At 37.4% G+C, this 15,772-nt stretch overlaps 1 protein-coding gene across 1 annotated transcript in view; it reads left to right on the forward strand.

The window, feature by feature from the left end:
* The window catches only part of LOC123562125 (zinc finger ZZ-type and EF-hand domain-containing protein 1-like), a 93,767-nt gene that overhangs the window by 37,150 nt on the left and 40,845 nt on the right, over positions 1–15,772 (forward strand). Inside the window, 10 exon segments of the mRNA XM_053535432.1 lie at positions 854–924; positions 2,425–2,532; positions 2,865–3,087; positions 8,389–8,645; positions 9,556–9,728; positions 11,084–11,358; positions 11,655–11,776; positions 13,905–14,109; positions 14,687–14,833; positions 15,417–15,490. Coding sequence (XP_053391407.1) covers positions 854–924; positions 2,425–2,532; positions 2,865–3,087; positions 8,389–8,645; positions 9,556–9,728; positions 11,084–11,358; positions 11,655–11,776; positions 13,905–14,109; positions 14,687–14,833; positions 15,417–15,490 — 1,655 coding nt within the window.

Genomic DNA, 15,772 nt, shown 5'->3' on the forward strand with positions numbered 1-15,772 from the left:
TTGTCTGTCCATCCCAATTTGTGTCTTTCATATTTCAAAAAGTATTTGACCCAGATTCATCAAACCTCACAGGAATGGGAAGCAGTGCACCAGGCATTTTAATTTGGATCTCACACAGACCAGAGTTATGGCCTTTGACTTAGTCAAAATTACGCATAAAAAGGGCCTAACTTTGAGTCATAAAATTGTGTGCAGTGACAGGTGTGGGCATCTAGGTCTACATTAAGAAGTATTACTCTCAATATTTATGTCTCCCACTACATAGTGGTGTGGGAGACATATTGATTTACTCCAGTCTGTGTGTCTGTCTGTGTGTGGGTGTCTGTCACAAATCTTGTTCACACTCTAAGTCGAAGATTTCTCATCCGATCTTCACCAAACTTGAACAAAATGTGTTTGACAATAAGACTTCGGCCAAGTTCAATAACTAGCCAAATCTGCCCAGGCACTTTGGAGTTACAGCCCTTGAATTACCGAAAATCAGTCTTTTTACTCTTGTCCATGCTCTGAGTGGAACATTTCTCATCCGATCATCACCAAACTTGAACAAAATGTGTTTGACCATAAGACCTCGGCCAAATTTGATAACTAGCCAGAGTGGTCTGGGCACTTCAGAATGATGGCCCTTGAATTACCTAAAATCGGCCTTTTTACTCTTCAAAGGTATATTTGTAATGAGTAAACAGTACGTAAAGACTGACTTGCTATTTAGATGATTAGGCAGTTGTGGGAGACATGCACTTTTCTCAAAAGCAGCTCTAGTTTTATAATCCTTAGGACAGAAATAATGGATAATGTTATGTCTGTTTGATTTAGCATGATCAGTAATGATAATGTTATATATTGTTTTTAGGTGCTGCTGTGTTTTTCTCAGACAAAGAGGCAAGGAAGAAACAACTGTTCTCCATGATGCAGAAAGTTGAGGTAAGGATTATCTTAGCACAGTAGGGAGAGCACAGATCATTTGAAGGGGTCTGTTTAAGGTCGCTGACCTCTAATCACTTACCCCTCACCATTGTGAGTTTGAGCCTCACTCTGGGGTTTGAATTCTTCATGTGAGGAAGCCATCCAGCTAGCTTACAGAAGGTCGGTGGTTCAACCCTGGTGCCCTTCCATGATGAAATAGTGCATCAAGGGGCACTTAGGGTCTTTCTCAACCATTAAGGCTGAAAAGTCACCATATAACCAATAATTATGTAGGTGTGATATTAAACCCAATTAGAAAAACAACAGTTTGTTTGATAGAAGATACTGTCTCTGAAGTTATTGATGCTCCACCTCTTGAGTCATGAGGAAAATGCTCCACCTCTTGATTCATGGGGAGAATGCTCCACCTCTTGATTTGTGTGGAGAATGCTCTACCTCTTTATTCACGCAGAGAATGCTCCACCTCTTTATTCATGTGGAGAATGCACCACCTGTTTATTCATGCGAAGAATGTAGTAATTACTTGGGTAGAGGAGGTAAGTACTGGCGCAGGATTCAGGAACATTTCTTAACAGCCCACTGTTACATAACTAAAATACTGTTAAATAATGATACTAAACCCAAAACAAATAAATGTTATCTTGTACTTGTATGGCAGAATACTATAAAAAGTTTGATGTACAGTCTTCCTCTGTACAAGAAATGTACGAAACCTCTGGTGGTCAAAGAATATACTTCATTTGTTACTTGGCAGACTTGGGCTTGTGCAGTTCAACTGTTTCTGTACTGGATATAATACAATTTCACTTGTACTGGTCTGTATAATTAATTTCCTGCTTACCTTGGCAGGGAAAGACATGGTTATTAGGGTAGATCACCTTATCTTTACCATAGGGAAAAGATAAAGTGTTCATATTGAGGTAATAATTTGACGTCATAGTGTATGAGCAATTTTTAATTAAAAATATCTTGGAAGGCAAGAAAAATGATATAACATGATTAGATGGCCTGAATTAAGCAGGTGATTTCCTAACCCGTGGGACAGTATGTGCTTGGTTTTCAAATCCGTGCTGCCCCTCAGGGTTTGGAAAAAGCGTCTTAAACAGCCAGTAATGTAAGATCCTTGTAACCTTAAAGGTGTAAATGCTTTGCTATCTCCACTCACAAATTCATATTTGAGCCATGCCATGAGAAAACCAACATAGTGGGTTTGCGACCAGCATGGATCCAGACCAGCCTGCGCATCCGCGCAGTCTGGTCAGGATCCATGCTGTTCGCTAACGGTTTCTCCAATCCCAATAGGCTTTTAAGCAAACAGCATGGATCCTGACCAGACTGCACGGATGCGCAGGCTGATCTGGATCCATGCTTGTCGCAAACCCACTGTTGGTTTTCTCATGGTGCGGCTCATTTAGTCACTTAGTTGTTAATGTCAGGAAACCACTAACTGAAGTTTTGAACTGTTACAGATTTTTGTATGCTTTATTCTTTTAACAGACCCTATCAGAGACTCCATCAGTTATGCTGGTATTCCAGTCACTGTGCCAGTTCTTCAGTTCTGTAGACCCACGAGGACTTCTCGACCTGCCAAAAAATCCCTCTGATGTAAGTATTGTAAAAACTACCCAATGCAAAGTGCTTTCAAAAATGCTGAACATATACGCCTGATCAACCTTGTGCGCTGTTCACTGAATAAGAACAAAATTTATTCTTCATAATTACTTGTCACAGGAAGCCAGTCACTTGTTATTGTGGATATTGTGACAGCTATTATGCTTACACCATTGTTATTAAAGTGGTTGTCATTTTTTCAACAACATACATTTGTATAGTGTAACCTAAAGAAAGAAAATACAGAAAGACATATTGTGAAATTTGAGATATTTTTGAATAGTTGGCAAGTAAATGCACATTAAAATGGGGGTTTGTAATTTCAGGCATTTGACCCAACTCAGGTTCTAGAGGTGATGGAAACCATGGTGATGGTAACCTTTCATGAGTTTAGCCTTGTTGTGAAGTCTGGAGCAGCCAATGACCAGTTACTTCCCTTGTTACAACTTGTGAGCTCTCTGCAGACGTCACTTCTCGCCTGGACGTGGTGGCAGACATCGGAAGGCACGGATGCCATCAAGGTCAAGGGCATGCACACAGCAACTACATGTAAGTATTGTCTGACACTGAAACATTTAGAAGTTAAATAATTGTAGGTAAAGTAACGGAGACTTGTTTGTTACTTACAGCAACCATAAGTAACCAAATAGGTCAACAAAAGCCAATATGGAGGTCAGTAGTGCAGATGAAAAACAGGATTGCAGGTATGGTCTGACAGCTTAAACACGTTTTCTGATATAGAAATATTTTGTGAATCTGTAACCAAGTATTTATTGGGTATTTATATGATCCTTTTATTAACCAGAAAACGAGTTATTAGATTGGGGTATGTCGTTGGTCGGGCGGGCGGGCGGGCGGATGTCGGCGTCAAACTGGTGTTTCCGGTCAATAACTTTTGTTTCGGTAAAGATATTTGAATAAAACTTGGTATGTATGTAGCTTAATCAAGACAAAGGCTGGGATTGATTTTGGGGTTTCTGGGTCAAGGTCAAGGTCACTGTTACTTAAAATAGAAAAGGGTTTCCGGCAATACTTAACTTAGAATGAGCTATCATGATGAAACTTGGTGTATAGAAAACTATATATAAAGTTGTAGCTTGGGATTGATTTTGGGGTTTCTGGGATCAAGGTCAAGGTCATTGTTACTAAAAATAGGGTAGGGTTAGGGTTAGGGTTAGGTTGTGCTTTAAAGTGGTGCACTGTGATTCAGTATACTTGGTAGGTATGTAGCTTATATCAAGACAAAGGCTGGTATTGGATTTTGGGGTTTCTGGGATCAAGGTCAAGGTCATTGTTCTAAAAATAGGGTTTTGGTTAGGGTTGTGCTTAAAGAGGTGCACTGATGATTCAGTATAACTTTTTATTCTTATGGAAAGTGTTGAAAACCTGGTTTCGGGCATTGCCGGCATTCATATTAAAACTCTGTACAATTTTATTACATTATATTAACCCCAAAGATGTAAAATAATTTATAAATTAAATGTGTTTATATATTAAATGTATACACACTGATTCCATGTATTTATGCGTTGTGTTTAAGCGCACATTGTCGTATACTTATACATCAGTTGTATTTATTGTATACATGTAAGCCATGTATTTAATACCCAAATATAAAAAAATAGAACATTGATACATCAATTAATAAAGAAATGTTTTTATTTAAGGGCAATACCTTACTTTTATTGCTGCTTTTAACAGTAATATATAGTGATGTAGATTGTATGAATTTTACAAAATCAGAGCTTTCTAATGAATTTACAGATGCTATATTTGGGGCAGAGAGAGCAGCTGAACATAGCGGCTATTACAACAGTAATATATAGTGAATGTAGATCACATGAAATTTGACAAAATCAGAGCTTTTCTACTATGATGTTACAGATGCTATATTGGTGGCAGAGAGAGCAGCTGAAACATAGCTGCTTTACCACAACAGTAAAATATAGTGAGGTTGGATCACAATGTAATTTGACAAAATCAGAGCTTTTCTATATGTTACAGATGCTATATTGGTGCAAGGAGACAGCAGCTGAAACATAGCGCATTCAACAGTAATATATAGTGATGTAGATCCCATGAGATTGATCAAAATCAAAGCTTTTTTGTAAATGTTACAGATGCAATATTTGGTGGCAGAGAGAGCAGCTGAAACATAGCTGCTTTCAAACAGTAATATATAGTGATGATAGATCGCATGAATTTGACAAAATCAGAGTTTTCTAATGAATGTTACAGATGCTATATTGTGCCAGAGAGACAGCTGAAACATAGCTTGCTTTCAACAGTAAATCTAGTAGTAGATCGCATGAAATATGACAAAATCCCAGAGCTTTTTCTATAATGTTACAGATGCTATATTGGTGGCAGAAAGAGCAGCTGAAACTCACTAGCTGCTTTCAACAGTAATATAAAGTGATGTAGACGCATGAAATTTGACAAAATCAGAGCTTTTCTATGAATGTTACAGATGCTATATTGGTGGCAGAGAGAGCAACTGAAACATAGCTGCTTTTAACAGTAATATATAGTGATGTAGATTGCATGAAATTTGACGAAAATCAGAGCTTTTCTTATGAATGTTACAGATGCTATATTGTGGCAGAGAGACAGCTGAAACAGAGTGCTTTCAACGGTAAATATATTGATGAATTGGCATGAAATTTTGACAAAATCAGATTTTTTTTCTTTTCTATGAATGTTACAGAGGCTATATTGGTGGAAGAGAGAGCACTGAAACAATAGCTGCTTTAACGAGCCGTTTAGTAATATATAGTGATGTAGAATCGCTATGAAATTTACAAAATCAGAGCTTTTTCTATGAATTTACGATGCTATATTGGTGGCAGAGAGAGCAGCTGAAACATAGTTCTGCCTTTTAACAATAATATATAGTGAGTGATCGCATGAAATTGACTAAAATCAAGAGCTTCGTTCCTATGAATGTTACAGATGCTATTTTGGTGGGCAAGAGAGCAGCTGAAACATAGCTGCTTTCCACAGTAATATATAGTGATGTAGATCACATGAAATTTGACAAAACAAGCTTTTCTATTAATGTTACAGATGTATATTGGTGGCCGAGAGAGCCAGCTGAAACATACTGCTTTCAACAGTAATATATAGTGATGTAGATCGCATGAAATTTGACAAAATCAGAGCTTTTCTATGAATGTTACAGATGCTATATTGGTGGCAGAGAGAGCAGCTGAAACATAGCTGCTTTCAACAGTAATATATAGTGATGTAGATCGCATGACGCATTTGACAAAATCAAGCTTATCTATAATGTTACCGATGCTATATGGTGGGCAGAGAAGCAGCTGAAACATAGCTGCTTTCAACAGTAATATATAGGATGTAGATTGCAATGAAATTTGACAAAATACAAGCTTTTTCTATGAATCGTTACAGATGCTATATGGTGGCAGAGAGAGCAGCTGAACATAAGCTGCTTTTAACAGTAATATATAGTGATGTAGATTGCATGAAATTTGACAAAATCAGAGCTTTTCTATGAATGTTACAGATGCTATATTGGTGGCAGAGAGAGCGCTGAAACATAGCTGCTTTAACATAATAATATGATGTAGATCGCATGAAATTTGACAAATTCAAGAGCTATTCTATGAATGTTACAGATGCTATATTGTGGCAGAGAGAGCAGCCTGGATACATATACTGCTTTCAACAGTAAATATATAGTGATGTAGATCGCATGAAATTTGAACCAAAATAAGAGCTTTTCTATGAATTTACAGATGCTATATGGTGCAGAGAGAGCAGCTGAAACATAGCTGCTTTCAACAGTAATATATAGTGATGTAGATTGCATGAAATTTGACAAAATCAGAGCTTTTCTATGAAGGTTACAGATGCTATATTGGTGGCAGAGAGAGCAGCTGAAACATAGCTGCTTTCAACAGTAATATATAGTGATGTAGATCGCATTGAAATTTGACAAAATCAAGCTTCTATGAATGTTACAGGATGCTATATTGGGTGGCAGAGAGACAGCTGAAAACATAGCTGCTTTCCAACAGTAATATAATAGTGTTGTAAGATCACATGAAATTTGACAAAATCAGAGCTTTTTTGTGAAGGTTACAGATGCTATATTGGTGGCAGAGAGAGCAACTGAAACATAGCTGCATTCAACAGTAATATATAGTGATGTAGATCGCATGAAATTTGAAACAAAATCAGAGCTTTTTCTATGAAAGTATACAATGCTATATTGGTGCAGAGAGAGCAGCTGAAACATACTCATTTAACAGTAATATAGAGTGATGTAGATTGCATGAAATTTGACAAAATCAGAGCTTTTCTATGAATGTTACAGATGCTATATTGGTGGCAGAGAGAGCAGCTGAAACATAGCTGCTTTCAACAGTAATATATAGTGATGTAGATCGCATGAAATTTGACAAAATCAGAGCTTTTCTATGAATTGTTACAGATGCTATATTGTTTGGCCAGAGAGAGCAGCTGAAACATAGCTCAGCTTTTAACATAATATATAGTGATGTAGGATCACAAATGAAATTTACAAAATCAGAGCTTATTCTATGAATGTTTACAGATCCATATTGGTGGCAGAGAGACAGCTGAAACATAGCTGCTTTCAACAGTAATATATAGTGATGTAGATCGCATGAAATTTGACAAAATCAGAGCTTTTCTATGAATGTTACAGATGCTATATTGGTGGCAGAGAGAGCAGCTGAAACATAGCTGCTTTCAACAGTAATATATAGTGATGTAGATTGCATGAAATTTGACAAAATCAGAGCTTTTCTATGAATGTTACAGATGCTATATTGGTGGCAGAGAGAGCAGCTGAAACATAGCTGCATTCAACAGTAATATTATTGATTAGATCACATGAAATTTGACAAACATCAGAGCTTTTCTATGAATGTTACAGATGCTATATTTGGTGCAAGAGAGCAGCTGAAACATAGCTGCTTTTCACCAGTAATATATAGTGAAGTAGACGCAATGAAATTTGACAAAATCAGAGCTTTTCTATGATGTACAGATGCTATATTGGTGCAGAGAGAGCAGCTGAAACATACTGCTTTCAACAGTAATAATATAGTGATGTAGATTGCATGAAATTTGACAAAATCAGAGCTTTTCTATGAAGGTTACAGATGCTATATTGGTGGCAGAGAGAGCAGCTGAAACATAGCTGCTTTCAACAGTAATATATAGTGATGTAGATTGCATGAAATTTGACAAAATCAGAGCTTTTCTATGAAGTACAGATGCTATATTGGTGGCAGAGAGAGCAGCTGAAACATAGCTGCTTTCAACAGTAATATATAGTGATGTAGATTGCATGAAATTTGACAAAATCAGAGCTTTTCTATGAAGGTTACAGATGCTATATTGGTGGCAGAGAGAGCAGCTGAAACATAGCTGCTTTCAACAGTAATAGATAGTGATGTAGATCGCATAGAAAATTACAAAATCAGAGCTTTTTCTAGAAGGTTACGATGCTAATATAATGTGGCAGAGAGAGCATCTGAAACATAAGCTGCTTTCAAACAGTAATATCAAGTGATGTAGATCGCATGAACATTTGACAAAATCAAGCTTTTTTGTGAAGGTTACAGGATGCAATATGGTGGCAAGAGAGCAGCAGAAACATAGCTGCTTTCACCATAAAATATTAGGATGAGAGCACATGAAATTTGACAAAATCAAGCTTTTCTGTGAAAGGTTACAGATGCTATATGGTTGGCAGAGAGAGCTACTGAAACATAGCTGCATTCAACAGTAATATATAGTGATGTAGATCCCATGAGATTGATCAAAATCAAAGCTTTTTTGTAAATGTTACAGATGCAATATTGGTGGCAGAGAGAGCAACTGAAGCATGCAAGCTTCTACAGAGCAAAGATGAAGATTCCTTGAAGACATTGATACCTAAGATAGAGACATCATTCCTGGGTTCTGTGGTGAGACAGATGGTCCTGTTGATGACGTACCTGTGTCCGAGCCTCAGCTCTTCCTCAAGGGTCAGTCTGCTACAGAAACTACAGCCACTCAACCAGGAACTGATGAAGCTCGGAGGACTTATACCTGACGTGTTCCCTACTGTAAGTTTATTGTAATGCATGACTTATACCTGACGTGTTCCCTACTATAAGTTTATTGTAATGCATGAAGCTTGGAGGACATATACCTGACATGTTCCCTACTGTAAGTTTATAGGAATATGTATTGTCAGTAAGTCATAATAAAATGGTTGATAAAATAGCATGCATGTCTTATTCAGTTAACTCTGCTCACACAAACAGTAATGGCTTGAGTATTAAACAGGGCAAGTGGTCCCTGTCCATTTGCTTGATATTTAAATTATAACCCCAGCATTTTGCTCTTCTTTTGGGGCTTCAAGTGATATGTGTTTTGTTGTATTTTAGAAAAAAAAGTTGTCTGTTGTTGCAACTGTAGAAACTTGTAATACTGGTAATATTATATGGGCTATGGAACATTTGTAGGTACATTTGTACAGTTTTGAAATCCTAATTGAAACCTGACTCAGTCAAAATGTCAAAGAAATATTTTCAAAGATTATCTTGGCCTTGGTACTTACTTGCATCTTTTATGTTACATAATAATAATGTACTTCAAGAAGTTGAAATGCCAGCTGTAGTACTTAAACCAAAAGCCTACATATGAGCCGCGCCATGGGAAAACCAACATAGTGGCTTTGCGACCAGCATGGATCCAGACCAGCCATGCGCATCCGCGCAGTCCTGGACAGGATCCATGCTGTTCGCTAACAGTTCTCTTATTGCTATAGGCTTTGAAAAGCGAACAGCAGGATCCAGACCAGACTGCGCAGAATGCGGCAGGCTGTCTGGATCCAAGCTGGCGCCAAAGCCAACATGTTGGTTTTCCCATGGCGCGGCTCATATACCATCCTGATGTTCCATTTACCAAACTTTAAGGATGCTTACAGGGTTATTCTTTGAATAAATGCTTAGTGCAGTACTGTAATTACAGATCAGTAGCACACACTGGCAGAGCGCTCATGCTGAGGATATCGTATTACGTACTTGGGAGGTAGAATCGGCACACAACTATGAGAACAATGTCCACTATACACAGGTGTTTAGTTGTCCTGGAGCAACCAAGTTTATCGTAGATTTTGATGCCAGATGTGAAACTGAGAGAAGGTAGTTTATTATTCTTTGTTATATGTTACCATGGTTAATATTTGCCTAAACAGCCATTTAGAGTCAAATATCTGTAATTTATTCTGAATTTTATCCTGCAATCCCAGTTTGAGGAGAGGACTGTGAATTGCAAAAGTTGCAAATTAAAGCCATAGGGAAGGCATTTATTTTCCAGAACTACATTACAGAAATTCATCTGTTCTTGCAACTCCATGTATGCCCACTTAGTTCAATAGGGAGAGAGCAGATATATTGATTGAAGGGTCGTAGGTTTGGTCCCGGGATGAGGTGTATGTTATCCATGATAATTGATAGAAGACAATTGTACATTATGTCTGAAAATCATTTGTCCTCCATCTCTGATTCATGTAGGAAAGATGGCATTTACTTGCAGAGAATAGGTTAATGATGGTACAGAATCCAGAAACTCGGGTTAAGTTAACTGGCCGCCATTGCATAACTTAAATACTGTTAAAAACAGTGTTAAACCCAAAACAGTCAAACAAATCCTTCAAAACTGATTTTCTGACTTGTGGAAAATTGTTAATTACTTGCAAAGAATAAGTAAGTAGTAATACAGAGTTCAGGAATACTAAGTCCATATTCAATGAAGGTTCTAAGTCTGAATATTAGATCACAAAAGCTAAATTTCATTGTTTGGTAATACCAAATGTTCAATACTAGTATGCATAGAAATTAAGGAAACTTCATTCTACATTTAAGGATGACTCAGCACAATTTCAGCAGTATGAACATACTGTAGACCTTGCTATATGCCTGATTTGATAAGAATATCTGAACTTTTCATTGGCAGTTATTGAGGGTGTTTCAAATGCAAAACAAGGTTGCCTATATGTAACACACCCTTGTCAAGCAGCCAAATTCGATGGAAACGGGACGTTATATACATACTGTGGGGACGTCAGTATCTCAATGCCGTGATGGATGAGTCGATCAGATCTCTTATATATGTCTCCTTTTCTAGCTTCTGTTATGATGAGTAGTGTCGAATTGAGGGAAAAATTGCTATTTTTGTTACATGCAATCTAAAATAAGAAATATTACTCTTGGCACATTTTTGTTACACAGGTATGACTACCTAGTGTTCACACATTTTTGTTACACAGGTATGACTACTTAGTGTTCACACATTTTTGTTACACAGGTATGACTACTTAGTGTTCACACATTTTTGTTACGCAGGTATGACTACCTAGTGTTCACACATTTTTGTTACACAGGTATGATTACCTAGTGTTCACACCTTTTTGTTACACAGGTATGACTACTGAGTGTTCACACATTTTTGTTACACAGATATGATTACCTAGTGTTCACACATTTTTGTTTTGCAGGTATGACTATCTAGTGTTCACAGATGCTAAAGGCCAACAGATGAGGTTTGATCAGAAGGTGGGCTCACAGAAATGGCCCAAACAGATTCCGTTCATGGGGCCACATATCCACTTCCTGTTTCACTCAGATAGCAGTAACACTGAATGGGGTTACAAGTTCAAGGTCACAGCTAGAGGTAGTCCAGATATGCCCTTGTCCTGGCCGTTTGACCTTCAGCTTGGTATGACCAAACTTGTTGGGAGATTGTGTGGTGCTACACTAAATGCCAATCCAGGTAAATGATAGATTGTCTATTTGAGTGTTCTAAGAAGCAATTAAACAAAAGATACAAACTTTATTCAATTTAAGTTTAATTGAAATAAATAGTATGCGTATTTGGTTATTTAGATTAATGATGTAACTATAGTTGATTTATTATTTATATTTGGGGGGGGGAGAATTATGATTTTTTCAATGTTTAGAGAGAGTTTTCCATATATAATCTAAGGGAATTTATGTTAACGTTTTATACCACAAGATTTTATGTTACATTATAACCACAAGATTTTGTGTTACAGTACTTACCACGAGATCAGTTAATGGAACTAGAGGAGGCAGCAGAACAAGATATATTGAGAAGTGAGCTGTGGACAACGTTGTTCCGGGGTGGATATATGATAGGCAAACTACAGAGGTCACTGTCAGGCAAATATGTAAGTCTCTTTTTTATTATTATACCCCTACGGATGGTAGTATGTATTGACCACGTGTCCTCTGTCTGTTACAATTTCGGGTACCGCTCTGATGGACCTCTTGAAACCCTATGGAGGATTTCCAAAGAAACTTGACACAAATGTTCACCACATGGAGAGACGTGCATAAGCCTTGTTTGGGATGACTAGCTCACAAGGTCAAGGTCACACCTTAAGGGTTAATGTCCATATGAGTGTGTTTAGTGTCCACTCTGTAACTCTTGAACTGCTGAAGGATTTCAAAGAACGTGCCACAAAAGTTTCACCACACTTAGACAGAGGGCTTGTTTCGGGTGACTAGCCTTCAGTCAAAATCACACATAGGAGTGAAAGGTCATTTATGACTTTTGCTGTTCGCTCTGTAAACTCTTGAACTGCTGGAGGATTTCAATGAAACTTGGCACAAATGTTCACCACACAGAACACGTGCAGCGCATGTTTTGGATGACTTGCTTCAAAGTCAAGGTCACACTTGGAGGTTCTCTTACAATAATTTTTTTTGTATTACTTCTCTTTTTGTGCCCCCCCCCCCCCCCCCCCCCCCACCCCCCATGAGTGGTGGGGGCATATAGATTTGGTCTTGTCCGTGTATCCGTTCGTCTGTCCAAAGTTCATGACGCGCCTAGCTCAAAAAGTATTTGATATAAATTGATGAAACCTTGCATGAGTCTTTATCATGATATGAACTTGCGCACCTCCTATTTTTCATCTGGCCTTCTGCCCCCTATTTTCAGATGATGGCCCCCTTAAATGGTCAAAAATGCACAATCTTACCTGTGACATGCCTAGCTCAAAAAAGTATTTGATATAGTTCTTGAAACCTTGCATGATCTAATCGGATATGAACATGCGCACCTCCTATTTTTACATCTGGCTCCGCCCCCTATTTCAGAGTTATGGCCCCTGAAATAGTCAAAAATCGCATTTATTCACCTTGTGACCATGCCTACGTCAAAAAGTATTTGATATAATTCATGAAACCTTGCATCAGTCCTTAAATCCAAGATATAAACTTGCACACCTCCTATTTTCATTGGTACATCCCCTATTTTTAGAGTTATGCCCTGAAATAGTCCGTAAAGTACATTTTCACCTTGTGATGCACCTAGCCAAAAATACGTTAATATAAATGGTTAAAACTTGCATAAGTCTTTAATGCTATAAACCTTGCACTCCTCTAATTTTTTTGCTGGCTCCGCACCCTATTTTTAAAGTTAGGCCCCTTAAATAGTAAAAAATGCACTTTTTTACCTAATTATTGTGTCTAGCTCATAAAGTATTAGATGTAAATTCAGAACCTTGCTGAGTCCCTTTAACATGATGTGACTTTCACAGCTTGCATTCTTCTTGAAATCTTAGCTCTTATTACAGAGTAATGCCCATGAAATAGCCAAAATAGTGGATTTTTGTTTGTGATGCTCATAGCTCAAAAAGTTATAGGGCCTAGAATAATGAATCCTTTTCATAAAATGTTTGTTCAGGCTATACCCCATTAAGACTGCAAACATTCGAATTATTTCCCCTTATTTGTGACAAATGTACTAGTGGGGGGAGGGGCACACCCTGTGTCCTACAGACACATTCTAGTTTGTTACTATAAATAGCTTATTTTGAAACTTTATTATTAGCCGTAGGGAAAAACTGAGACCACTTTTCTGTGGTACAACATGGATGGTACCTCCAATGTTTAGGATATTATGACATAACTTTACCTGGTAAGAATTTTTTTGTGGACTTAGAATTTGTTTTTTGGAATTTCTTCTTTTTATTGATCCTGTCCTTTGGGCTTCAGCAGTCAATTTCTTTAAATTTTGCTCCCATCCTCTGATGTAACCCTTTGGGCGTATATTACCTCACTTGGCGGTGCTCTTGTTAAACTTTGTTAACCTTTAGCCTGCTATCGGCAAGTGATACTGCCTTTGTGATTAGTGCAGACCAAGATTAGCATGGACATCCGTTCAATCTGATCATAGTCTGCACTGTTTGGCATTATGAAATGATCACTTTTCCGCCAGTCAGATTAAGTGATTCATAGTCTAGTGATATATAATAATATTACATAAAACATTTGTATGTTGCTCACCTGCAGGCCTCAGAAGACACTACAGTGTTGCTGGAGTTCCTATGGTCTTGTATAAATGGTGAGGAGAAGTCGGCAGTGTTTCTACACAAATGTAAGGAAGGCAGTAAGGTATTGCCGATGGGTGGGGAAAATGTTAGTGCAGCTGTCCTTGCTGTGTTCTGTGCCCTGGTCTGGCATACACAACAGCTCAGAGAGGATCTTGAAAAATATGGTGAGATTTTATCTTCTGGTTCATGTCAGATGTACACCAAGTTTACCTCTGATACTTGTTATTGTTTTGCATCTTCAAATTTTACCATACAGTTTGCTTTTGTTTTGAAATGAGATTAAATCTACAAACAACAGAGAGAAAAAATGTTCTAAAATACTTGCTTCATTTTAATGAAATTCATTTGTTTGTATGGAGAAAAGGTGAAAGGTACAAGATGAAAAGGTAATCTAACAGGGCAAGTTATATAAATCTAGCTTCTGATTTCATGTAATTTTACCCCGTTTTTAACAAAAAAATTTGGAAAAATTTTGCATTTAGGCATGTTTCTTAGGAACTGCCTGACCAAATGTTCTCAGATTCTCTATGCGTCTTTAGTGTCATGGGTAGTCTTACATGGTAAATGTTATTTCTCTGGCTTAAATTTTGGCAAAATTATGTCCTTTTTCAACTTAGAAAATTTTGACAAAGCTTGTTTATGTAAACTGGTTTTAGGTAGAAGGACTTCAAATAGTGGATAGTGCTATAAGAAGATAGCGCCTTTTTCCAAAAGTAATGGTCTTCTGAAATACTGTTTCAGTTCAAAATGGTGGAGATGGTTGTATATCGGATGGTCTGTGTCAGGCATTCAATGCTGCTGAAACTTTGAAACCATTACTAGTACAACAGCGACAGAAGATTGCGGCAGAACATGAAGGCTCGGAGATTAAAGAGGAGGATGATCCTGGTAATTCATGTCTGCAATAATATATAATCTTTTAATTAAATGTAGTAATTCTGTACATCTGTATATATAATTGAGCTGCACCACGAGAAACACAACATAGTGGCTTTTGCGACACACATGGGACCAGACCGCCTGCGCTCCATGCATCTATCAGGAACAATGCTGTTCCCAACATTTTCTCTAATTGCCATAAGCTTTGAAAGCAACAGCATGGATCCTGACCAACGTCGATGCCCAGGTGGTCTGGATTCCATCTGTCACAAAGCCATCTAAGTAGGTTTTCTCATCAGCGGCTCAATTAATGTATACCTGGTTGACATTTTCTGTTATAAGTATTAACACAGAAGTGTTGTACAACATATTCTGCAATATACAAATGTTAAAAAGAGTTCTTTGTTTAACATGGGTAGTCGACAAAAGTCTCCACCAGGAATGTATGGAACAACTTATTTCCAGCCTAGCCCTCAGTAAACAAATTCATGTCTCAGCCAATAAGCTGCTTTAGAAAAAAATAAGAAATGTTACACCTGCAAAGTTTTTATGCTGACGATATATACATAGTACATTTATGATATATTTACAGCTACTATATGTAAACAGAAGGCCCTGTATCTACTGAAATTTGCCGGACTCACCAAAACTCAACTTAAACAAGAGGTAATGTCTATTCTTGTTTTTCAAAATTACACTTAAAACTTACTATTTCTTTAAAATCTACTTGTTTACTTTCTTCAAGATGGTGAAATATATTTTAAAGAAGCACATTCAGATAACATTGCAGCCTCTTTAGAGTAAACGCTGCTGCTGCTTCATGGAGATTTTACTGTTTTTTTGATAACTATGCCTTCACATTCTGAGTTCTAATAACTGTACATTTTGCTGACCACATAATGTAAAACTGTGTAATAAAGATCAGTTTTACCTTGTTTGATATACACA

This window comes from Mercenaria mercenaria, chromosome 2 (genome assembly GCF_021730395.1).
Source record: "Mercenaria mercenaria strain notata chromosome 2, MADL_Memer_1, whole genome shotgun sequence".
Lineage (NCBI taxonomy): Eukaryota > Metazoa > Mollusca > Bivalvia > Venerida > Veneridae > Mercenaria > Mercenaria mercenaria.